The 25852-nt window shown below is 49.3% G+C and overlaps 1 protein-coding gene and 1 pseudogene across 1 annotated transcript; both read right to left on the bottom strand.

Annotated features, from left to right (window-relative positions):
* Positions 1-5952: 5952 nt before the first annotated feature.
* On the bottom strand, positions 5953-6986 carry LOC138092317 (olfactory receptor 10V1-like; annotated as a pseudogene).
* Positions 6987-20206: 13220 nt separating this feature from the next.
* On the bottom strand, positions 20207-20851 carry LOC138092315 (olfactory receptor 10V1-like). The gene has a single exon (XM_068988093.1). The coding sequence runs from the start codon at positions 20849-20851 to the stop codon at positions 20207-20209; it is 645 nt and encodes a 214-aa protein (XP_068844194.1).
* Positions 20852-25852: the final 5001 nt, after the last annotated feature.

Here is a 25852-nt window from a genome sequence, read left to right as displayed (position 1 = left end):
CACACACACACACACACCCCAGCCACACACACAGACACACATCAGCCTCACACACACACACACACCAGCAGCCTCACCAAACTCTCACCTCACACACACACACACACACACACACACACACACACACAGCAGCAGCCTCACCAAACTCTCACCTCTCCTCTGCACCCACTGTGCCCATGATCCCTACCTGTCTCTGCCTGGGTCGCCCTTTCTGCATCCATGTCTGCAAGGCCCTGCTCCTCCTCAAGACTGAGGCCTTCTCCGGCTCACTTGGACGGCCTCCACGATCCTCTGCCCTCCCGCCCTGAAGAGCACTTGCTCGGATCTCTTTTAAGAGCAGACCCTGGGTCGTCTTGCACTCACACTCATGCAGCGGCAGGGCTGCTGGCGGTCAGTCGCGCAGCCATGTCCAGCTGTCGGTGACCTCGTGGACTGCAGCTCACTGGACTCCTCTGTTCTCCACTACGTCCCAGAATTTGCTCAGTCTCACGTCCATTGAGTTGGTGATGCCATCCAACCATCTCCTCCTCTGTCGTCCCCTTCTCCTCCTGCCTTCAATCTTTCCCAGCATCAGGGTCTTTCCCAACGAGTTGACTCTTCACATCAGGTGGCCAAAGTATTGGATCTTCAGCTTCAGCATATTCCAGTGAATATTCAGGACTGATTTCCTTTAGGATTGACTGGTTTGATATCCTTGTTGTCCAAGGGACTCTCAAGAGTCTTCTCCAACACCACAGTTCAAAAGCATCAATTCTTCAGCACTCAGCCTTCTTTATGGCCCAACTCTCACATCCATACATGACTACTGGAAAAACCATAGCTTTGACTAGATGGACCTTTGTTGGCAAAGTGATGTCTCTGCTTTTTAATATGCTGTCTAGGTTGGTCATAGCTTTCCTTCCAAGAAGGAAATTCACGGCTGCAGTCACTGCAGTCGCTGTCCGCAGTGATTTTAGAGCCTAAGAAAACAAAATCTGTCTCATATTATTCATCTTCCCAGGCTACCACAAGGTAGGCACACTGCAATTATTTGGAGGCTAAATCAAGAATAGTTGACTGCACACACACACACACACACACACACACACACACACACACACACACGCTCCCTGCAGATTCTCCTCTCAGCTATGAAGACTATGCTATTAAGATGAGTTCCCATATTTGTGATGAAAAGAGAGGGAAGACCCCTCAGAAGTTGAAACTTAAAGGTAGAAAGACTTGAGAGATCATAGAGTCAAAGCCCTCCCTTTTGCAGGTAAAAAATGGAGGTTCTCAGGTGACAAATAACCTGCCCATGGTCACATGGCTCTTGGGAGCAGAGCTAAACCAGATCACAGGACTCCTGATTTTCTCTTCCTGCACCTTAAAACTAAATGCAGTTGTTGCCCCGTGCTGCATTGAAGGATGAACTATGTGTCACTGAACTGCGTGTAAAATAATGTATTTTAAAAACATAGAGAACAGACTTGTCAGATGAGGGGGAATGGACTAGGAGTTTGGAATTAGCAGAGGCAAACTATTCTATACGAAATGGATAAGCAACAGGGTCCTGCTGTGTAGCACAGGACACCCAGTCACTAGGCTGTAATTCACCGTAACGGAAAAGGAATATGGAAAGAATGTATATATGTATGTTTAACTGAATCAGTTTGCTATATCGTAGAAATTAACACAACACTGAAAATCAACTATACTTCAATAAAATGAATAGTTTAAAAATAGTGTGTCTTGTTTATAGGGTGTTTTCTATCATGTTGTTCAGATGTTTTTCCTACCCACAAATCTCCTTATTGCACAAGGCTATGCCTATGGTTTGGCAATATAAATAATTTGTACCATATTCATTGGTTTTTATGTTTATATGAATGCCTCAATCCCCGGAGCCCGTAGACACACAGCTCTCCTCTGAAGAGCCTGGTAAGTGGGAGACACAGTAAGGAAGCGTCTTGCAGAGAAGTGTCCTGTTACTCCTGAGCTAGAGAAGACAGGCTTGCTCTTCTGTGAAACAGCTGTCAAGAGTTAGGATAAGCGCAGGGAAACCTCAGGTGAGACGCAATCGAACACTTGCGTCTTTAAACATTCTGTAATCAGAAGAGCACACCACCTAGTGTATGACTCCGTGCGGACGTCTGCATGGCCTTGCTGCGCCTTTCACCGTTCCATTGTGTTTGGGAGTCCTTTCCCTGGAGACCTCACAGTAGCTTAGGGAGACGGAGTAAATATTATTGTCCCTGTTTTATTAAGCAATTGAACTGGATGGCGTCACCAACTCGATGGACATGAGTTCAAGCAGGCTCCGGGAGCTGGTGGTGGAAAGGGAAGCCTGGCGTGCTGCAGTCCATGAGGTCGCAAGGAGTCGGACACGACTGACAGACTGAAATGAGCGCAAAGGCAGGAAGATGAAGCAATTTCCCCAAGCTCTTACAGGGCAGTCACAGATGCTGGGAGACACAGCGGTTTTGTGCCCAGGGTTTGAAACCACATGGCCTAGGTCAAAGCTCAGTTCTGGCTGTGTGACCTTGAACAAGACTCTTATCTCCCTGTGTCTGAGTCTCCTCGTATGTAAACAGAGGTCATGATAACAGGCATCTTATGCGTTCTGTGATGATGAATGCGTTGATATATACAATCATTAACTGCTTATTCAGTCACTAGAAAAGGCTGCTAACTCGTAACCACACTATTTGCTCAAAGAGGCTGGGGAATTGAAAAGTGCCTGGAGTATTTCAATCACTAGGGAAATCACCCTTTCGTTGTTCAGTCAGGATCAGCTATGGGAGCATTTTCCAAAGTAGGTTCGGCAGGATGAAACATTTCTAAGAGATTCCAAGGGATAGAAGAGTTTGGTGGAGACAGAATTTAGAAACACGGCAGCATAGCATCCCCACCGTGAAGAGTTGTGACCACAAGTTTGCACACTGCAGGTGCTGAACAAACCCACAGCAGACAACTCGTTTTATTTTGCTCAGTACGGTATCCTTCACGTTTGTTTGGCCGTATCTTGTTTATCTCCCCCAGACACCTAGCGTTGGGCAGGACCGGAGTCCTGCAGATACTGACCTCGCAGACCACTGCAGAACAAAAACGAGGGCTGCAAGTGAACCAAGGAAGACCCTTGCGGGTTCTTGTCTTTCAGAATAAACTGACCCTTCAGTTTCCTGTCACGCGAGTCCTGGTCATGGTTTCTGCCCTTGAGGCCTGTGATACCGGTCAGAAAAAGTCAGAGAAAGCTGTTGCGGTGCCCCTTGTGCTTCGGCCGACGGGGAGCAGAGGCGCGGAGCGGATGCCCTGTGCCAGGCCGCCGCGTGCCCTCCAGGAGCGCCCTCCCCGCCCCTCTGCGCACACGCGGACCTCAGCCCGTCTCGGGGCAGCTCAGGTGGCCCGCCCCTCCCGGCTGGCCCGGGTGCCCGTCACTGGCCCTCCCTCGGTGGCTCAGAGCATTGTGGTGGCAGCACTCGGCCTTTGGTGTCAGTGTGGCTTACGTTCTTCTGGCTGCTCCTTCGTTACTCCAGGTCTCAGTTCTGGCACGGGGCCTCCTCGACCTTCACTGCTGCTCGGAGATCTTTAGTTGGAGCAGGTGGGGTCTAGTTTCTCCCCCGGGGATCAAACCCATGTGCCCTGCGCTGGGAGCTCACAGTCTTAGCCACAGGATCACCAGGGAAGTCCCAGCTATGGCCAGACTCAGCCTCCTCCCAGGTTGGAGCTTCCTCTGACTTACCTTTCTATTTCCTGCTCTACCTGCCACAGGCGGGAGCATAGTCCACAGTGAGTGAGCGAGTGAGTGAAAGTCACTCAGTCGTGTCCGACTCTTTGCCACCCCATGGACTGTATAGAATTCTCCAGGCCAGAATACTGGAGTGGGGTTGCCTTTCCCTTCTCCAGGGGATCTTCCCAACCCAGGAATCAAACCCAGGTCTCCTGCATTGCAGGCAGACTCTTCATTGTCTGAGCCATCGGGGAGCCCATATCAACTAGGGATATACAAGAGAGAATGTGAGATAAGTGAGTGTGAGAGAGACAGCGAGACAGAGAGAGAATGGGAGGAGAGAATATGAGATAAGTGAGCGTGTGAGAGAGACAGGAATGGGAGGAGAGATGCACAGAGAATGGGGAAGACAGCGAACAGATGAGATGAAAGGAAGTGGCCTTCAGAGCTTCCCCAACCGGGGATCAAGCCTGCGGCTCCTGTCGTGAAAGCACGGAGCCTTAACCATTAGGCACGTCCAAACGAAGGGTGATTTGGAAGCAAACTAATACAGAGTCAGAGATTGAGATGGAGATGGGTTAGCTCCAGGCATAAAGTTAAAGAGAAACCAACAAAACTTTAAAATTCTAAGGCTTTCCCCATCACTTTTCCCTAGAAGATAATGGAGGATTAAAGATAAATCATTCAAAATGCACAAACTCAGCACTTACATTGTGGAAATCACAATATGGGACAGCCCTAGCCTGATTTGTGTTTTATTCCTGGCTCTGCCCCTGCCCATATGCACAGTGTTTGAGTCTGCTGAGAACTGGAGACAAGCTCAAAGGGGAGAACACAGACTTTACTGGAGGATAGTGAGCCTGACGTGCACCGCGTTATCGCCCTCTGAAGTCACAGCGGAGGGACTTCCCAGGGGGTCCACTGGTTAAGACTTGCTTTCACTGCAGGCGGCACAGGTTTGATCCCTGGTTGGGGGACTAAGACCTCACATGCTGCATGGCAAAATAATAATAACAATTTAAAAAATAAAGTCACAAAGTACTTCCACTTATATCTTTTGATCCTTATAACTATCCCAGAATTTCGGTCTTGCAGGTATTTTAATCCCCTTTTTATGGACGAGGAATCTAAGAATGAGGTTGGGTAAAGGCCTTCTTCCAGGTCACAGACTTCTCATTGTACCCTCACACGGCAGAAGGTGCTAGGGAGCTCTGAGGAGTCTCTTTCATAAAAGCAGTGATTCCACTCACTAGGGCTCTGGCCTCGTGACTTAAACACCTCTCATCTAAGGCCCATATTTTAATGCCATCACACTGGGCATTAGGATTTGAACCTGTGAATTTGGAAAGAATGCAAATATTCAGGCCGTATCAACCATGGATAGGCACAAAGAGATGATATGAGATAAGTGAACGTGTGTGTGTGTGTGTGTGTGTGTCTGTGTGTCTGTGTGTCTGTGTGTCTGTGTGTGTACAGGCAATAGAGAGAGGATGGAGGAAGAAATGGACAGATAATGGGGAAGAAAACAAACAGGTAAGATGTTCTCTTAAAAACATCTCTTCCTTCAGTTCAGTTGCTCAGTCATATCCAACTCTTTGTGACCCCATGGACTGCAGCACGCCAGGCCTCCCTGTCCTTCACCAACTTCTGGAGTTCACTCAAACTCATGTCCATTGAGTCAGTGATGCCATCCAACCATCTCATCCTCTGTCATCCCTTTCTCCTCCTGCCCTCAATCTTTCCCAGCATCAGGGTCTTTTCAAATGAATCAGTTCTTCCCACCAGGTGGGCAAAGGATTGGAGTTTCAGCTTCAGCATCAGTCCCTCCAATGAACATTCAGGACTGGTTTCCGTTAGGATGGACTGATTGGATCTTCTTGCAGTCCAAGAGACTCTGAAGAGTCTTCTCCAACACCACAGTTCAAATGCACCAGTTCTTCAGCGCTCAGCTTTCTTTGTAGTCCAGCTCTCACATCTGTACCTGACTACTGGGAAAACCATTGCTTTGACTAAACTGATCTATGTTGGCAAAGTTATGTCTCTGCTTCTTAATATGCTGTCTAGGTTGGTCATAGCTTTCCTTCCAAGGAGTAAGCGTCTTTTAATTTCATGGTGGCAATCACCATCTGCAGTGATTTTGGAGCCCAGAAAAATAAAGTCTGCCACTGTTTCCATCTCTTCCTTACAAAGGAAAAGTGACTTCTCGAAGATAATATAAGGAAGAAGAAGTAACAGTGCAAAACCTATGACCGCTCACCCCGGCTCCCGTCTCTCAGAGAGCACACCCGTCTGTCTCCACCCCACAGTGCACAGAGGAGCATGCAGGGTGTCTGTAGTGTTGAGGGCGACGGCAACCTCATCACTGCTCTCTCCAAAGCATGCTTAAGCTCTCGATTCCTCATACTGTAGATCAGGGGGTTCCGCATAGGGGTGACGAAGGTGTACACCACGGACACTACCTGGCCCCTCTCTGGAGAGTAGCTGGAGCTGGGGCACAGGTAGATGAGGCTGGTACCTCCATACTGCAGCAGAACCACGGTCACGTGGGAGGAGCAGGTGGAGAAGGCCTTGCGCCTCCCCTCTGCAGAGCGGATCTTCAGGATGGCGGCCGCGATGAAGACATAGGACAGGGTGACCAGCAGGAAGGGGAGGGCGAGGACGGCGACACTCACCACGAAGAGCGTGGCCTCGTGGACCCGGGTGTCCGCACAGGCCAGTCTCATGACGGGCAGGACGTCACAGTAGAACACGCTGATCTCCTTGCTGCTGCAGAAGGGGAGTCGGAAGATGAGCACAGTCAGCTGCGTGGCCAAGACGAACCCCAGCACCAGGGAGCCCAGGGCCAGTCGGGCACACCGCTGCCAGCTCATCCTGAGGCTGTAACGCAGAGGGTGGCAGATGGCCACGAACCTGTCATAGGCCATGACGGCCAGCAGGATGCAGTCAGCGCTGCCCGGGAAGATGAAGAACATCTGGGCACCGCAGCCAGCCGGGGAGACGAGGGCTCTCCCCGCGGACAGGGTGCTGGCCAGCGTCAGGGGGCAATGGTGGAGGAGCAGCAGGCCTCCAGAGCCGCCAAGCTGGCCAGGAAGAAGTGCATGGGGGCGCGCAGAGAGCGGCGGGTCCAGACGACGGGCGGGATGGAGACGCTGCCGCCGACGCTGACCGGCTGCACGATCAGGAAGGCCACGAAAGTCAGCCTCTGGACCTCAGGGAGTCTGGAGAAGGGGCGGAAGTGGAAGTGAACCATCATCCCAGTCTGGTTCGGATCCTCCATGTGGTCCATGCATTGGGGCTGCTAATGGTCCAGGCGCTGCCCGAGGATAGCCAAACGTCGGGACACAGGATTCCTGCTGGCTGACCCATTCAGCTCTGCGTCTCTCCCTTCCTTCCTCAGCTCCAGCCATCGTTCCCTCCAAATTCAGCGTCTCACTTCTTCAACAGCTCTTTGGTTGTAATCACCCAGAAGTAGCTCCCCACTGAAATCTCTTTTTTTTAAGTCGTGGTAAAATATATGTTATGTAATATTTATCATTTTAACCCTGTGTCAGTGTACAGTTCAGCGACATTCAATACACTCACGATGTTGTATAACCATCGCCTCTATCTCTACCCAAAACTTCTCATCATCCCCAACAAAAGTTCTACTTAATAAGCTAAAACTGCCCACAATCTCCTCCCAGCTCCTAGCAACCTCAATCCTACTTTGTCTCTACGACATTTCCTATTCTTGGTGCCTCATATAAGTGGAATCATACACTATTTGTCCTTCTGTGTCTGGCTTATTCCACTAAGCATAATGTTTTCAAGGTCCATCCATGTAGTAGCTTATGCCAAATCACATTCCTTTTCAAGGCTGAACAATACTCCCCTGCGTCTGTATGTACCCCATTGTGTTTATCCATTCATCTGTTCACGGACACTTGGGTTGCTTCACCTTTTCGCTCTCATGAAAACTCTGTGATGAGCATTGGTGGAGGAATAGCTGTCCAGCTCAGCAGTGAAATATTAATCCACGCGCACCACTGTTGTTGCAGTTTAGCTACTAAGTCATGTTTGGCGCCCCAACGGACTGCACGCCACCAGGCTCCTCTGTCCATGGGATTTCCCAGGGAAGGATACTGGAGTGGGTTGCCATTCCCTTCTCCAGGGGATGTTTCCCACCCCGGGATCGCACCCACATCTCCTGCACTGGCAGGTGGATTCTTTACCCCTGAGCACAGGGAAGCTCGGTACACCATTCCCAGGGCACAAATCTCTCTACTCCCTCACCCCCTTGCCTGGTTTTCAAGAGCACAAGCTCATCTGTCATTGACCAATGGAATGATCTGGAGCAAACTGCCGAAGTTTCTGCTTCAATTTCTCGATGCCCCTGGCTCTCCCAGAGATGTCTCCTTTCGGCTTCCCTCCCTGCTCCAGCCAACCGAGACCGATGGCCCGACTCTTCCATCAGTCTTTTGCTGATACTTTCACCTCTTGACCTTCTGCCAATCCTGTTACCTTCTGAAATATCCAGTATCTTCATTCCAGGCTGACCATGACTACAGGAGGTCACAAAATTCCGCTGCTGCTGCCGCTGCTGCTGCTGCGTCACTTCAATCGTGTCCCACTCTGTGCGACCCCATAGACGGCAGCCCACCAGGCTCCCTCGTCCCTGGGATTCTCCAGGCAGGAACACTGGAGTGGGGTGCCATTTCCTTCTCCAATGCAGAAAAGTGAAAAGTAAAAGTGAAGTCACTCAGTCATGTCCGACCCTCAGCGACCCCGTGGACTGCAGCCTTCCAGGCTCCTCCGTCCATGGGATTTTCCAGGCAGGAGTGCTGGAGTGGGTGCCATTGCCTTCTCCGGACTGGTGCCACAACAGAGGTAAAAAGGTGTTATGAACCGTAGTACTGTCCCCAAGCCTCTGAATTGGCTGTTCCCTCTGGTCCCCATGACGACTGGAGCAAATTTCCCTGGTCTCTTTAAGACCTCTCTTCTGCTCTCTCCTGTCTCACCACAGTAATGACCCAGCCTCCAATTTCACTGGAAAAAAAAAGGAAATAAATAACAGAAGCTACTTGGAGGCAACTCTTCACCATCCTCACCAGCTCTAGGCCCATAACACTCTCTGCCCAGCCCTGCACCTCCAGCAAGTTTCCACATGCCTTTCCAGAAGTGTCCCCTCTCCTCTGCAAAACCAGTCATCTGAGCCCCTGTGCTCCCTCCGGGATCTTGCACAAGTCATTCCCTCTGTCTCTGATGTCTCCCTTTGATCCCCTCTGCAGCAACGTTACCTCCCATGGTAAAATGAAGAAGAAACCCCTTAATCTTGCATCATCCTCTGAGGCCTCCCGGTCTCCTTTCCACATCAACCATCTCCCATTCGTTCTGCAGCACAATCTGCTTTCCATCTTACGCCCAGAGACCGCTCCAGCAAAGGCCTCTAGTGGCTTTCAAATTGCTTGATCCAAGAGCAATTCAACTGGGTTGTTCTTTGGGACACTAGTCCACCATTTTCTTCCTCAGCTGGTTTTCTGAATAATGTCTCCATCGATGCCCAAACAGCTCATCACTGGACTTTTCAGTGAATAGTTTGAGCTTGACTGAGTAACACTAAGTGCCCTTAATCCTGCCCTCGCTTCTATAAATGGTCCCAAAATTACACACCACGTCCTGTCCGTATGACTAGCACAGAGAGCATCCAAATAGACGACTGTTGAACGCATAAAAGGAAAGAACCGTATTTTTTTTTTTTTTTCCAGAATCTCTTCACCCAGTTTTCTTTCTGCTGCCGATGATCAGCTGGAAAGAATGTCAGGGCAGGTTTATATGGTATCCAAAACAACACCCCCCCCAACTATACACACCCCCACACATCATACTGCTGTAGAAGCAGAGCTTGGCCTTGCTTCCAGTGATTAAGCCCTTCACATGCCACAGAAGGGGGGGCGGGGAGGCGGGGCAGGGAACACTTGGCACCCTGAGTCAAACCGAAACTAACAGAACCGCCGGATTGGCCTTGCTCTCCCCCACCAGGAATGTATTCTTGCTTGTTTCTGCTGTGCTGATGCCTGCAGATACATCACAACCTTTAAGAATATGAAAAAGATGTAAGGACATTGCTGCTTTCCCTAAACAGAATAATGCAACCTTAATATTCTTGCTGACTTGCGATTTTTTCCTTTCGAATGCGCGTTGTTTTTCACTCTGGCCGGCCAGCCCTTTTAAAGTCCGGCTCCCTGCATGCTTTGCAAATTTTCTTCCCTTTTCTGAAGGCTTCTGTCTGCGCTGTCATCCGTGGCACAGCCCTATGTGGGGCAAAAGGGTTGGAAAGTGAAAGTCACTCAGTCGTGTCCGACTCTTGGCAACTCCATGGACTATACAATCGATGGAATTCTCCAGGCCAGAATACTGCAGTGGGTAGTCTTTCCCTTTTCCAGGGGATCTTCCCAACCCAGGGATCGAACCCAGATCTCCCACATTGCAGGTGGATTCTTCAGCTGAGCCACAAGGGAAGCCCAAGAATACTGGAGTAGGTCACCTATCCCTTCTCCAGGGATAGGAGACCCAGGAATGGAACCGGGGTATCCTCATTGCAGGCAGATTCTTTACCAACTGAGCTAGCAGGGAGGCCCAGGATTCAAGTTCTCTGCCAAGAGGAGGTGATCAGTCTCCAATTCTCAGCTCAGACTGAGGTCCTTCGACCAAAGAGGGTTGGAAGATGGGTGGAATTGTGGTCAGGAATTTTTCACCTGGAAGTTCCTAAGTGTCTTGCTCCTTGAGAATTTTAATTCCTTTTCTGGAAGTAGCTTTGGAGTGCACACCAGCCTGCCTCTGTCTCCATGCACAGCAGGTAAACACGCCCACAATACTCTCTACCCCAAATGTTTAATCTTTGTGAATTAGACACCAAGGGGGGCCAACAAGCACAAGAAAGAGAGCTATTATCTATAACCAGGGACCTCGTCACTCCTTTCACGACGCGCTTGCCTCTGCATTTGCTGTGTATCTCTGTACTCTCCATGGACCTCAGGCTCCATGAGGCCAGGGACTGGCTGGGTTCCACTCCTCACTAATGCCCAGGACCTGGCCCAGTGTCAGCAACCACGGACCTCTGTACTGACATGAATACTGGAGAGTTACCGAGCTTCTATCAATACCAGTGACTGCTACCCAGGACTCTGAAAGTAGAGATAATAATCTTCAATTTAGAACTCTGATGCTAAAAGAGCACATCCTTTCTAGAAAGAAAGTCAGCAATTTTCAATAAAATCTATGCATTGAATCACTACTCACATTGAAGGATCTGTCCTGAGGAAGAGTCAGGAATATGGAGCCAAACACAGAAAGGTATGTGCAGTGTGCTTGGACAATAATTTTCATGAGGAAACAGAGCAATACTCATCGAAAGGCGACATTCCAGTCATCTGAGGTGCATTCATGTCATGAGCTGTGGTATTGTGGACATTAAAGTTGTTATAAGGTTTAATAAAGTGAGAAAGTGCGTATAATATAATGTTAAATTGAGGAAAAGGGCTTCCCCGGTGGCGCCAGTGATAAAGAACCTGCCTGCCAATGCAGGAGACGTGAGAGGAGGGCTCGATCCCGGGGTTGGGAAGATCCCCTGGATGAGGCATGGCAACCCGCTCCAGTCTCCTTGGCTGGAGAATCCCATGGACAGAGGAGCCTGGCGGGCTGTAGTCGATGGGGTCACAGGGAGTCGGACACGACTGAGCGCCCGAGCGCGCACGCAGGCAAATGAGGAAAGTGAGCAAGCCACGTCGCCCGCGGAGCTACCGCCGCTGGGCCACCAGTCCGAGCAGGAAACCACGGATCCTCAGTGGGGTCAAGAGGAAAACGCAAGAGGAATGTTTTCTTCGCGCTTTTCTTCACTCTTCAAACTTTCTGTGAAGGATTTGCATTTATTTTTAAATGACAAAAATGTTATTGATTCTTTAGATTCCCATTTTGGAGACAAGGAAACTGAAGTTACATGACACACCCCTAGTTATACAGCCGATGACTGTTACAGCAGAGATTAACACCTAAATATGGCCGCAGAGTCTGCACACGTCTCGATGCTGCCGTCCACGGCTGCGCTAAATCTCGGCGGTATTTCTGTGCTCGTTCATTTCCAGACACACCACGCTCTGGACCTGGGCTGAGTCTGCTGTCAGGTGGGTGCCCTTCCTTCCTTCTTCCCTTTCTTTCCCTCCCCTTCCCTCTCTTCCTGCTTTCTTCCCCTCTGCTTTTTCCCTTTCCTCTCATCTCTCTTTCTTTTTAAATTTCCTTTCACCCCTGTCCTTAGAATTACGCTACTCAGACTGACCATGTGAAGGAGTTTTTTTAAATTAATTTATTTTTTATTGAAAGATAATTACATTACAGAATTTTGTTGTTGTCGGTCAAACCTCAGCAAGACTGCCGTGGGTGCACATAGATCCCTCCCTCCTGAGCCTCCCTCCCAGCCCCCTCGCCATCCCACCCCTATTCTCATCTCTTTCTACAGTTAACCTTTTAGATTGAGCTCGTCATGCTGGCCTATCAAGAGCTTGTGGAGAATTACAGTTCTTCATTCCAGCAAATAATCAATTTCTCCCCATTGTCAGCTAGAAATTGAATGAACATGCTCCCTAACGTTATAACTGTGTATTGGACCATAGTTCAGGGAAGCTACAGCCCTCAGTCATATGGCCCTTAATATCCCTCAAAATTTACTTCAGAATATCAGTCAGTTTTCAAATCAGTTTAAAAATACAAGACTCACTGTGGAGAATATCTTTGGAGCTCCTAAAAACTGCAGTGAACCTTGCGATAAACAGTCCCATTGCCGATACAATAGATTTTCAACTTGCCTAGAATAAAGACTCACCTGAGTTCTCAACGCATTCTCCACGCGCTCACCCAGACACGCACACTTATCTCTTGCTGAACACATGTATGTCATCCTACTTGTCCACAAGGGCTACATAATTCATGTTTCCCTGTTTGCCTTAGCTGCTAGGAAGCCCGCAACTAGATTTTATACTCAATTGCTCAGCATTTCTCAGCCCCAATATCTTCAAGTATATTTAACTTCTGCCTTTTATACTGGGCAAGTTGATTTTCATCTCATTGCAGCTAGGGTTTTATTATGGGGCTTCCCTGGTGGCTCAGATGGGAAAGAATCTACCTACCATGCAGGAGACCTGTGTTTGATTCCTGGATCGGGACAATCCCCTGGAGAAGGGAATGGCTACCCACGCCAGTATTCCTGCCTGGAGAATCCATGGACAGAGGAGCCTGGCAGGCTACAGTCAAGGGTTTTATTGAAAGACTCTGGGTTTTTAGGAGATAAATATACAAATAAAATTACCCTCGCCTTTTGTGTCTCATCCAAGGCACTGAGGCGCGAACGAGAAACCTCTCTTCTCTCTGCATCCGAGTGTACTTGTCCTCTGGGGCCTCCTCAGTGAGACAGAAATAGCGGCACTGTGAGCTTCGGTTGCAGCTGAATGTTCTCGCCCTCTGCTTTACTCTGCCTTGGCTTCTGCCCAGTTCCTTGCCCCTTGAAGGCTGGATCAGGAAACGCCAGGTGTCTTCATCCTCGGGAGCTGTAAGCCCGCGGTGACGTCGCGTCCTCTTCGATGAGTTCTTCTGCGACGCCAGCGCTGCCTCCAGGCGTGGTGCTCTTCACACGGAGAGGTCGCCCTTTCCGTAGAGACGTTGGTGCACCCCTCTACCCCTCGCCTCACAGAGTGTAATTTATAGGACTGTTCGCGCATCCACTCATCTGCGAGAATGCATTGAGCATCGACCATCAACAGGCACTGGGTACGTAGCTTGAAAACCTGAGTCGATCACACTCTATTTCCTGGGTGTCCCAACAAAGCACGGACACCTCCCACAGGGAGGACAGACAGCTCTCTCCCACCCCTCTCGGACAGCCTAGGAAACGGGTCATGCTTCTAGGGAGGAGACGTTCCTTCTCGCGGGCTCGGCAGCGGAGTGTCTTTCGCAGACTTGCCTGTGGTTAGTAGGGAAAGTGAAAGTGTCAGCCGCTCAGTCACGTCTGACTCTTTGTGAGCCCACGGACTGTATTAGCACCATGGAACTCTCCCGGCGACAATACTGGAGTGGGGAGCCCTGTTCTTGTCTGTCTGACATCAATAGTGTCGCTGCATGCGCTCCGGGAGGGTCAGCCAACGTTCCGATTCACTTGCAGCTCCACACAGGAAGCCCCTCGCAGGATGAGAAAAGCCGGAGGCCAGTAGGGTTGGCTGGCCCATCCCCGTGGTCCAGACCACACAGCAACCCCGTCAGCCTGGCCTGCCCCCACCCTCTTTACCTTCTTTCTCGAGAGCTGGCGGCCATGGCCTTCCCTGAGGCTGGGTGAAGCGCGAGCTGGAGTCCTGCTCCTACCGCCTTGGGAACCACTGAGACGGACTCTCTGAGAAACCAGCTGGAACGAGGGAAGCTCCCATCTAGACACAGGCCATCCTTCCCGCTGCTTCTTCTCAGGGGCACCATGTGGGGCTCTGGGACCTGTGGGAACAGAACCCTGGGTTCCTTCTCAACTCTCACTCCTTCTCACCTCATTTCTGGGGACCTCCCTGCCAGCTTTGGTCCAGCCAGGCCCCAAGAGGCTAGCTCACCTTTCAGCTTGACCGTGCCCCGTAGGTCCACGTTTGAGCACAAACAGGAATTGTTTAGGGACACGATATTCTCAATTGGTTTAATTGCTGCTAGACTTAGCTTTGTTTTAATTATTGCCTAGATTTTTATTCTCCCATGTCGAGGTAGTTTAGGCAGACATGCAGTTTTAACATATCCAAGTAGGGTTAATTTTGTGTACCTAGACAACTGAGCTGAGGCAAATTGTAAGGAGGCTTCAAAACTCAACCAAGTGTCACCTGCTCAATGAAGCGTTATTCTGATACACATTAATCCCCTCCCCTCCCCTCCTCCAAAAAGCAAGAATCCCGCCTGCTTCATGCTCTGTGGTGGCTGTGTGCACCTCAATTACAGCACTTTTCTCTCCATATTGTATTTATACAGGGCTTGCCTGGTGGCTCAGTGGTAAAGAATCTGCCTACCCATGCAGGAGACCCGGGTTCAATCCCTGGGTCAGGAAGATCCCCTGGAGAAGGAAATGGCAAGCCATTCCAGTATTCTTGCCTGGGAAATCCCATGGACCGAGGAGCCTGGCGGGCTGCAGTCCATGGGGTCACAAAGGGTCAGACACAACTGGGCAACTGAACAAAAACAACAGTGTTTATCTGCTCGTTTTTTGACTTCTACTAGGATGGGTCGTCCGGAGAAGGCGATGGCACCCACTCCAGCGCTCTTGCCTGGAGAATCCCAGGGACAGGGGAGCCTGGTGGGCTGCAGTCCATGGGGTCGCTGAGAATCGGACACAACTGAGCGACTTCACTGTCCCTTTTCACTTTCATGCATTGGAGAAGGCGATGGCACCCACTCCAGTGTTCTTGCCTGGAGAATCCCAGGGACAGGGGAGCCTGGTGGGCTGCCGTCTATGGGGTTGCACAGAGTCAGACGCGACTGAAGCGACTTAGCAGCAGCAGCAGGATAGGTCCTCAGTGGGAGCGAGTAATTCAAGTCAATTGCATTTTATCACCTAGGCTGAAACTAAGCGCCTAACAGAGGTCTTGTCTTCTCTGTTTGCAGAGTGTTACAGTGTTGGGCATTCCTGTATTTACTCACCAAATACCACCTAACATCCTGTCGCACTCCCTATAATTGATGAGCTTTGTAACAGTGGCCACTAGTGACTACATTATAAAATGTAGAAACAACATTTTTTTCAAACTTCAGCCATATACAAACAATGTTCATGATTTATGTTTTATTTGAGCTATCAGGATGATTTACTTAAGGTTTTTCTTGACTTAAATTCAGTTCACTCACTTTTTTACATAACAGCGTTGTACTGGTTATATTTTTTATCCCCAAATTTTAAATACATACAAAAAATATTTAAATGATCATTTATGTAGCCCCTAAAGCTTTCATCTCAAGGACAAGTAGCTCTGAAAACTCTGAAAGTGTTGTTGAAATGAAGTCTTACGTGTGAGAGAGAAAGAGAGAAAGCACTTGGCAGGAGTTTGCCAGAACAATCCTGAAAGAAAAATGCAAAACAATTCCAGAGAAACAATCCACCAGCCAGTTGAGAGTCTGATTGGTCTAACTGTGTGCGTCCTGAGCAGGAACACACGATAGCAAGTATCAGGAGTGCACTCGGGGAAGCACAAACAAAACCATTCTGCCTCTCTAGGGCAGAGGTTGCAGGCTGCCGACCCACAGGCTGCAAAGAGGCGGCGACTGGCTTTTCAGATGCTTTGTGTTCAGCAGTTTGGGTACACTGCTCAGCGCTTCAGAATGCGGCACTGCAGAGCAGCTAGCTGCCAGCCTCGAGCTGGAACTCAACTTGTTTGAAGTCCAGACCCTTTCGACTGCGGCCAGAGTCGCAGTCATCTCTGAGTGACACCGTGGGCCATTTCTGGGAATCTAGTTTCTAATTCCAGCCGCACATCTTTAACCTTTCTTCTCTAACTCTCCCATTTCGCCTCCCACTTCGCTTTCTCTCCCTCTCGCCATTCCTTTTGTGGTCCCTTCTCTTTTCTTTTCTTTTTCCTGGTCACCTATGCTGAATTTAATGTGCCCATATCTTATAGGCACTAAATAATTACTCATTTTTTTAAAGGTGCAGGGAGAAAAACCTACTGACTCTGAAGCCAGGCCGCACAGAGACTGGTGACTAGTATAAATTCCTGTTGTTGTTTTGATGCTAAGTCGTGTCCGGCTCTTTTTGACCCCAGGGACTGCAGCACACCAGGCTTCCCTGTCCGGCACTGTCTCCCAGAGTTTGCTCAACCTCATGTCCATTGAGTCAGTGATGCCGTCCAACCATCTCCTCCTTTCCCCCCCCCCGCCCCGCCCTGCCTTGTCCTTTTGTCTTCAATCTTTCCCAGCATCAGGGTCTTTTCCAACGAGCTGGCTCTTGGCATCAGGTGGCCAAAGTATTGGAGATTCAGCTTCAGCATCAGCCTTCCAATGAGTATTCAGGGTTGATTTCCTTTAGTATTAACCTGTTTGATCTCCTTGCAGTCCAAGGGACTCTCAAGAATTTTCTGCAACACCACAGCACAGAAGCGTCAGTTCTTCAGTGCTCAGCCCTCTTTGTGGTCCAACTCACACATACATACGTCACTAGTTGAAAAACGATAACGTTGACTATTTGGACCTTTGTTGGTAAATCTCTGCTTTTTAATCTGCTGTCTAGACTTGTCGTAGCTTTCCTTCCAAGGAGTAAGGAAGGAAAGCTCGTCTTTTAATTTCACGGCTGCAGTCACCATCTGCAGTGATTTTGGAGCCCCCCAAAATAAAATCTGTCACTGCTTCCACTTTCTCCCCTTCAATTTCCCATGAAGTGAGGGGACCAGATGCCATTAGCCTTCTGAATGCTGAGTTTTAAGCCAGCTTTTTCACTTTCCTCTTTCATCCTCATCAAGAGGCTTTTTAGTTCCTCTTCACTTTCTGCCATAAGGGTAGTATCATCTGCATATCTGAGGTTATTGATATTTCTCCCAGCAATCCTGATTCCAGCCTGTGCTTCTTCCAGCCCAGCATTTCTCATGATGTACTCTGCATAGAAGTTAAATAAGCAAGGTGACAATATACAGTCTTGGCGTACTCCTTTCCCAATTTGGAACCAGTCTGTTGTTCCATGTCCAGTTTGAACTATTGCCTCTTGACCTGCATGTAGGTTTCTCTGGAGGCAGGTCAGGTGGTCTGGTATTCCCATCTCTTTCAGAATTTTCCAGTTTGTTGTGATCCACACAGCCAAAGAGATGCAGGTTCAATCCCAGGAAGACCCCCTGGAGGAGGAGGTGGCAGCCCACTCCGGCAGTCTTGCCTGGAGGATCCCAAGGACAGAGTAGCACAGCAGGCTGCAGTCCACAGGGTTGCAAGGAGTCAGGCATGACTGAAGCGACTTAGCCCGGCACAGCACAAAGAGGCCAAGGGTCTGGTCAGTAGCACGACTGTGACAAGGAAGGGAAACCTGACTCCAGAAGGGACCTTCCGCTTTAGCTCTAACCTTTGTGCTCTGTGGCCTGTGCTTAGTCATACTGGCTCTGCCCCTCTGTGAAAGAATGTCACCTCTAGCCTGAAATACACATAGTGGCCCATTCTGCACCCTGCCTCCCAGACTTGACCTTGGAAGGAAGGTTTAGCACTTTCCATTCATATGGAGATAAAAAGTTGCAGAGTAGAGAACAGCGTTTGTCCTGGCGGGTTGCAGGGACATTGTAACTGGGCCCACATGGACAGCAGCAAGGACAAAGGACGATCGCAGCACCGCTCTAAGGCCCGGCCAGCACTAAGTGCAGCGGCCAGCCGCGGGCCTCCTCCTTTCTAATCAAAGGAGCCCGATTTCTGACTCAGGCAAGATGGTTCTTCAGGACACTAGTCCACTGTCTTCTGAGCCCACTGGTCTGAATAAGGTTGGTAATCCTGGCCCAACACCGTGTGTCTCGATCCCCTGGCCTGTCTGGCAGCAGGCAGAGCAAGCCTGGAGTCTGGACTCGATACTCCTTACTATTGAGGAAGAGCCAACGTGGCCATCCAGAGGCCGGACTTGAACAAACTTGAAAAACAATGAAAGCGTCTCGGTTGGAAATGACTGAGGACTTAAAAGAAAGAGGTCATGGCTTACTCTGTCCTTCCCTACTATAACTGTACACATCATGAGCTTCTTTAACTGTCATCCCAACCCCTTGCTGCAAGAACGCACTAGTAGTATCATCCCTTTTCCATGTGGAGGAAAGATTAGGGCTCACGTTTTTGTCTTGAGCCTGGGACTAAGTATCTAGCAAATATGGCGAGCGAATACAGGAGCACCGGAAAACACAAAGAAAGGACAAGCACCTTCTTCTGCTTCGAGGGGCCTTACAGACTTCTTAAAGAGGCGACACCAAAACATGTGAGACTCACTCGCATAAGAAGAAGTATGATTTTGTGAAAATAAAAAGATCGCCGTCAGACAGTCTGGCCAGACAGACTTTAATGACCAGGGAATTCTTGCAGAAACTAATGCTTGTGGCTGGCGTTTTATTATGTAAGTGAATATTGAAATGCCCGTGTTTGAGTAAATAGTAACAACTTTTTGGGGGGCTGTTACGTTCAATAGTTACATCTGACACACCTATAAAGTCTTCTAATTTTTTTTGAAATCTTGTCTTCAATCTGCTCTTCTTTAGAAGCAAAGGAGCGTTCTCCAGCACTGAGTTTCATTTTCACTTTCCATATCAGAGTCAATTACTAAGATTTTTTTTTTGTCTTTTTGTTGGTCTAATATTCACATCGTCTGACTCAGAACTATATTCTGAAGAACTATCATATTCTGAGACACTAGTACACGTGTTGCTCAAACAGTCACAGAAAGTATCTGCATAAAATTCACCGAAAAACTCTTCTTCACTCAGAATTTCGTGATGCAGCATTTTTGAAAATTTTACAATAAACTTGAATTTATACCATATACAAGGTTGGAACAAAAACTTAACAGAGCAAAATGTGAATGATAAAGGCAATCCTAAATAGTATAATGAACCCTTGATCAATTTTAAACAGCTCCACACGGTAATGTTGATTGTGCCTTTCTAAATGTGTATCGCGACATCTCCGGCCAACATGGGTAATGTGTCTCTTGAGAGAGCAGCAGTGAAACACACATTTTACCATATGTAAAACAGACAGCCAGTGGAGCTTCGCTCTGTAACAGGGGAAGCTCAGTGTGGCACTCTGTGACAACCTAGACAGCTGTGATGCGGTGGGGAGGGGGAGGGGCATGTGCAGACCTTTGGCTGATTCACGTTGGTGTGTGGCAGCAGCCAAGTCAACATGTAAAGCAATCATCCTCCAATTAAAAATAAACTTTAAAAAAATGACAAACGAGAAAATGATGAGCAAGTGATGGGATCAAAATAAAAAGGAATTTCAAACATAAAAAAGAAAACAATATATTAAGGCCATGGAAACCGAACAAGGAAAAAAGCAAAGGCTGTCTGGACGTGTGAAGCCACTGGGGCTGCCTGCCTTCAGGGGTAAAGGCCGTTGAAATAGGCAGCAGGACAGCATCTCCTGTATCAACTGTGGCCATCATCTCACCCATCCCTCCTTTCTTCACAGACGGTCCCGCACTGGTCCTTAGTTTAAACACTGTGATGAGAGAGGAGGCTGAGGAGGCTGATTGTGTGGGTGGGGACAGGTCGGTGGTGCAGCAGCGGAATCTGCTGGGAAGTGGATGCCTGAGAACTGATTAGCGTTTCACAGGCGGCACAGCCCTCCCTCCACTGCCCCTTTCTTTCCTTTGGAGCCTCCTGTCCTTCGGATCATGTCCCTACCTCCGATTTGGGGAATATTTTTCCTAAGGACTATTTCTGGCTCCACGAGTCAGCACGTTCTCGCCATAAGTCTTCTCACTGCCTGAGTCCCTTCTTGATGCCCTGTGCTTTAGAGCCAGGGGCTCAGCAGCGGTGAGGAAAAGGTGTAGGCCACAGACCCCGCCCGGCCGCCTCCTGGGGAGGAGCTGGCGCTGGGGCGAAGGTAGGTGAGGAGCCGAACTGCAGGAGAGCCACCGTGAGGCGGGAGGGGCAGGTGGAGAAGGCCCGGCGCTCTCCCTGGGCCGACTCCATCCTCACGGCGTGAGAGAGGATCAGGAGGAAGGGGAGGCTGCAGCGGGCACGCCAGCGGCACAGAGGCGGCCTGGTGCCCGCGCGTGACGGCAGGCGTGTCACAGAAGAAGTGGTAGGTGTCGCCGTGGCCGCAGAATGGAAGGAGGCAGATCAAGGGGGTCAAAGGCAACGCCAGCAGGAACCCCAGGCCTAGAGACCCCAAAGCCATCTGCTCACGGAGCTGCCAACTCAGCACGAGGCCTAACGCAGGGGTGACACGTGGCCACGTGCCTGTCCTAAGCGCTGGCAGCCAGCAAGACACAGTCAGGCCCCTGAGAATGATGAGGAAGCACATCCGGGATCCGCAGCCAGGGAGAGACAAGGGCGTCCTCCCCGTGGGAAGGGTGCTGGCCAGGGTCAAGGGGACAGCGCCGGGGGAGTCGGCGATCTCCAGCAAGGCCAGGCCGAGCAGGAGGACGCACATCGGGGTATGCAGGGAGGGGGCTCGCCAGACTGTGAGCCCGATGGCGCCCCGGGGTATGCAGGGAGGGGGCTCGCCAGACTGTGAGCCCGATGGCGCCCCGGGGTATGCAGGGAGGGGGCTCGCCAGACTGTGAGCCCGATGGCGCCCCGGGGTATGCAGGGAGGGGGCTCGCCAGACTGTGAGCCCGATGGCGCCCCGTCCGACGAGGCTTCCTAAGCAGCAAGGAGGCCACGAAGAGGAGGGAAGCCCCGCCGGTCTGTTGAGAAGGGGCGGAAGGGGAAGTGGACCGCTCCCTCCGGTGCGCCTCCGTTAGCCTGCGATGGGGAAGGAAGTCACGGGCAAAGGCACCCTCCCGTGCCCTTGGGCCTGGCGCAGGGCCAGCTGTGCGGGGAGCAGTCTGCAGTCACCGAGTCCTTACCCCTACTGCTTCCTCTGGAGTTTGGTTGACGCGGTCTTGCCTCCCCTACCGTTCAACCTGCTAGCTGTGTGACCCCGGGAAGTTACACGTGTGGGCGTTGTCCTTTCACCCTTGGGAAGGGTGTGACGCCCACCTTGGAGAGGTGGGGCCTGAAAGTGTCACGCCCCAGCCCAGCCGTGCCGTAGATCGGCCTCAACGAGGCTTCCTTTCAGTTCCAGGCTTTCCCTTGACCTCCATTCCTGCTTTCTCTTTCTTCAAGCAAACCTTCCTGACCACGCACGTACCTCTCCGTCACTCTGACCGTCCAGTCACGCCCAGGACGCCTTAAAAGTACACATTCGTGCAAAAAGCACGTCGCTCTCATAGCAAGCCTAGAAGGCCGGCAACACAGGTGCTTCCTTCACCTGTTTTACAGAGGTGGGAGCTGGAAGCCAGAGACGTTGTACAGCGCACACTGCCGCCTTCCCCATTCCCCACATTCACAGGTTTGGTATTGTGTTTTGCTTTTTCTTTAAACTTTCAACAATCCAGTTTTGTTTTGTTTTATTTCATCAAATGCTGACCCTACTCTTGTTTCACCTTCTTTCTCTTATCCACCTTCGTTTGCATTAGTATCAAGTCCACCCTAAGCAGGGCTTTCATCCCCTTATGTATGGCTCACCCTCCACCGACCCAACTTAGCATAATTCTAGATTAAGTTCCCCTAAACCCCCTCCAGTACTCTTGCCTGGAGAATCCCGTGGGCGGGGGAGCCTGGTGGGCTGCAGTCCGTGGGGTCGCTAAGAGTCGGACAGGACTGAGCGACTTCACTTTCCCTTTTCACTTTCATGCATTGGAGAAGGCAATGGCAACCCACTCCAGTGTTCTTGCCTGGAGAATCCCAGGGACGGGGGAGCCTGGTGGGCTGCCGTCTATGGGGTCGCACAGAGTTGGACACGACTGAAGTGACTTAGCAGCAGCAGCAAACACTTTTTAAGACATGTTCCTCTACTCTGATCCCAAACTTAAAATGCAAAGGAGCCTCGGGAACCCCCGGCAGTGCAGAGGTTAGGGCTCCGAGCTTCCACTGCGAGGGGCCTGGGTGTGACCCCTGCTGGGGTGCTATGGTCTCATACGCTTCAGTGCTGCAGTTTAAAAAAAGGAAAGGAACCTTGACTTTATTAGTCAATTATACCTCAGTAAAACTAAAGAAAAAACGAAAAAGGAATTTCTTATTCTTTTGATATCACATACAATTATCACAAAATATTTTTATAAGTGAAATTAGCACAACTTACCCGGGGTATAACGTCAGGAAGCTCCTCAATGACCAAATCCGCAGTCGCATCCTACCCACCACACCTTTGCTCTAAGCCATCCAGTCCTATGCACATGACGCTCAAATCTTGTTGAGGTTTAATTTGCTGCAAAATAGACTTGCACGTGCACACAGATGCTGTCTTGTTTATGGATTTCCTTTCAGTGTTATTTGAATGGCTGAAGGTAAATTCTTCTGAATGGAGAAGTCTTTGCCTTGATCTTCTTGGGGGATCTCAGAGCCCGGGCCATGCCCCAAACACTTTCCTGCTAAATAGAGGGGGTGGGGCCAAAATATACGCAAATTAAACACTCAGCCACCTTTTTTGTGTGTGTGTGTAACAAGTGAACCAAGTTTTAACGGTATGTTTTCTTTTGCTTTAGTTGTTGACAGTGATCCCCAGTACAGGCAGTGTCTTGAAGAAATGAGCATTACCAGCCTCACTGATGGAGAGGTAGAAGGCTCAGATCTTTGGGAAAATGATATTCCACACGTTTGCAAGCCGAGTGATGCACGCATAAGTGTTCATGTACTGTCCTCTTAATGTGTGTAGGTTTGGAATTTTCCAAATAAAAAAAATTAGCATTTGACTTTAGTGATCATGTTTAAAATTAGAAATTAATCTTAAATAAGAATGATAATGACAACAGCAACAGAAATCTTTATATTCAAGGTAAAAATCACAGCATAATTTTAATAGGGGATAATGAAACCAACCTAATATGGAATGCTAGAATCAGCTGATGAAACACTATGCAATTGTTTAAAATTATATTTATAAATACAATGTAATAACATGAAAATAGTTGCGATATAATACTTAACAGAAAATGAGATTTAAAAAATTACAGTCACCACACTGTGGAAAGAATACACGCTTCGAGGGATGAGCCTGGAAAGCGTCTTTCCTGTTCTGCATGTCCTAACGCTCTTTGCTAAACACCGACATTCTGAGCATGCTTCTTAATCGCAAACTCTAACAGGACAAAGGGAGCAACAAGCAGTGTTGCCCTCAAACTGTGGAGCACAGAGCTTTGCAAAATTTCAAAGCAAACAGTGTATACAGAAATTAAGAAAAATATATGTCTGGTCACAACGGATGATTTTATTTTCAACAATAAAAGTGTCGTTCCATGAATGCACAGTTAGTCCTTCATTCAGATAACTTATCATCAATGCCCCCTGGAATGGAATTGAAGGAAGATTGCTTTCCCAGCCAGCCTGCTTTCCCAGAATGCCCACAGCAGACCAGTCCCTGCGCGTCAACTCTTTTGCGGACACATCTGAGCCAAAGCCATCCTGGCTAGAAGCACCAGGCCCCTCAGAGGAAAATGCTGATTTGGAAGCTTGAAATTGACTCTCCTCACTCGATACATAGTCAGCACATTCCTTTCATTGGACACTACTTACCCATGAGTTACTTGTGTGTAGGTCTGTCTCCCCGGCTACACAATACGCTGCTAGTGTCTTTAAGGCAGCTTCTGTATTTTGTTTGCCTTCACACACATACTCATGTGATTTGCATATAGTAAAGGCAACTCTGTTTTTTTGGCAATTCAATTTTCAAAAAATAATTAAGCCAAAGCAACAAAGCCAAGTAGCTTGAGTCACAGCACGGAAAACTGGGAAAAAAATCAACATAAAATACTAGCTAATGTGTATGAAGTGTTGCTGGGTGCTCACTGCTTTAAAAATAATAGAAACTAGCATTTACTGGGTGTCAGGGACTATTCCAGGCACTATATGCCAATCAATGAGTTTACTCCTGATAATAAACTTATGAGGTAGGAACCATTATTGTCTTCATTTTACAGACGAGAAAACCGAAGCACAGACTCCAGCTGTGCCCGCGAAACTGCCAGCTGCCCACGCTTACACTGCTCTCCGTCCGCTTGCCGTCACGTCCCGTTTGTTTCCTTTGCAGATTTTTTGGATTTGAGGGAGAATACTGATTTGTATATTCCATCTATAGGAGACTGCATTATCTCCTATTTGGAGAACTTTTTTTTTTTTTTAATTGAAGCTTTTTCGGGAAAGACTCCCGTCCTGCGTGTGCTTGGGGCTCCAAATAGCTTGATTCGGGGAGAGCAGAGGAACCTCAGCCACCCTGCTTGCGGTTCACACGACGCTTTATGTGCTTAGTGGCAGTCTCCCATAGGTGGAATGTAGCGAATCGTTACTGCGGTCAACACGATGCTTTGGGGCCCTTTATTTGATTTGGTAAAGGAATACACTACTTTTGGACGATTTGAAAATATTGTTCAGGTGCAACATTTAACCCTGGAACTGTGCCTTAAAAACCAGCAGAGTAATAGAATGTTCTGTTGCCCAGGTGCCTACTGAAAATTTCTCTTAGGCTTTATTTATTTGCTTGCTCGCTTCCGTACTTACTTCTGGCTCTGCCGGGTCTCGGTTGCTCCGCGCTTCTCCCGAGTCGGGAGGCCCGGCTGCGCCCGGTGCTGCCCTCTCCGGTCGTGCAGCAGCGGCTCCAGGGCGTCCCGCGGCAGCAGCTGTCGCTCCCAGGCTCTAGACCGCAGCCTCGGTAGCTGAGGCCCATGGCCTTGGTTGCTCCGCAGCAGGTGAGATCTCCTCGGACCAGGGAGCGAACCCACGTCTCCCGCACTGGCAGACAGATTCTTTACCACCTGACCACCAGGGAGAGGTGCAAGGAATTCCAGAGGACACTGAAGGGTGGACGTGTCTGTTACGATGGCGGAGGCGATCTGGGCGGCCCAGAGACCCCTTCAGGTTTCCTGTGAGATGCGAATCTCTCCTGATGATGGGAAGACACTGGCCTGTTCCCCATTCTCAAGTCAGCAGTGGACTTTCTAACACATGGAAAACAGATGCTCACCAGAGTCTAGGTGTCTTAATAAGGAAATCCATGTCTGTTTCTAATTATTCATGAACTATAATAAAGGTGACTACATACAAAACATAGACTCTTAATATTTCTACTGCTGGGAATTAATTCTAAAGAAGCAAGCCAAAGGAAAGGAAAAGATTTTCATATAGAGCTGTCTCTAGCACCAGCATTTCTGAACCTAAAAGAAAGAAGCAGATCGTGCCGCCCACAGGCAAGAAAATCCTCTAATTGTTCAAGAATCATTAAATAACGTGGTGTAGGAGCTCAATGCCTTAAAACGCCTTCACTAGGAAAAGAATCAAGAAAGGATGAAAGGTGGGAAGCATGAATAGAGGAAAGTCAGCTTGCTGCTGCTGCTGCTGCTGCTGTCACTTCAGTCGCGTCCGACTCTGTGCGACCCCATAGACGGCAGCCCACCAG

The sequence above is a fragment of the Capricornis sumatraensis genome, chromosome 16 (genome assembly GCF_032405125.1).
Source record: "Capricornis sumatraensis isolate serow.1 chromosome 16, serow.2, whole genome shotgun sequence".
Lineage (NCBI taxonomy): Eukaryota > Metazoa > Chordata > Mammalia > Artiodactyla > Bovidae > Capricornis > Capricornis sumatraensis.
Note: the sequence above shows the minus strand (reverse complement) of the source record. Positions and strands in the feature narration are given on the sequence as shown.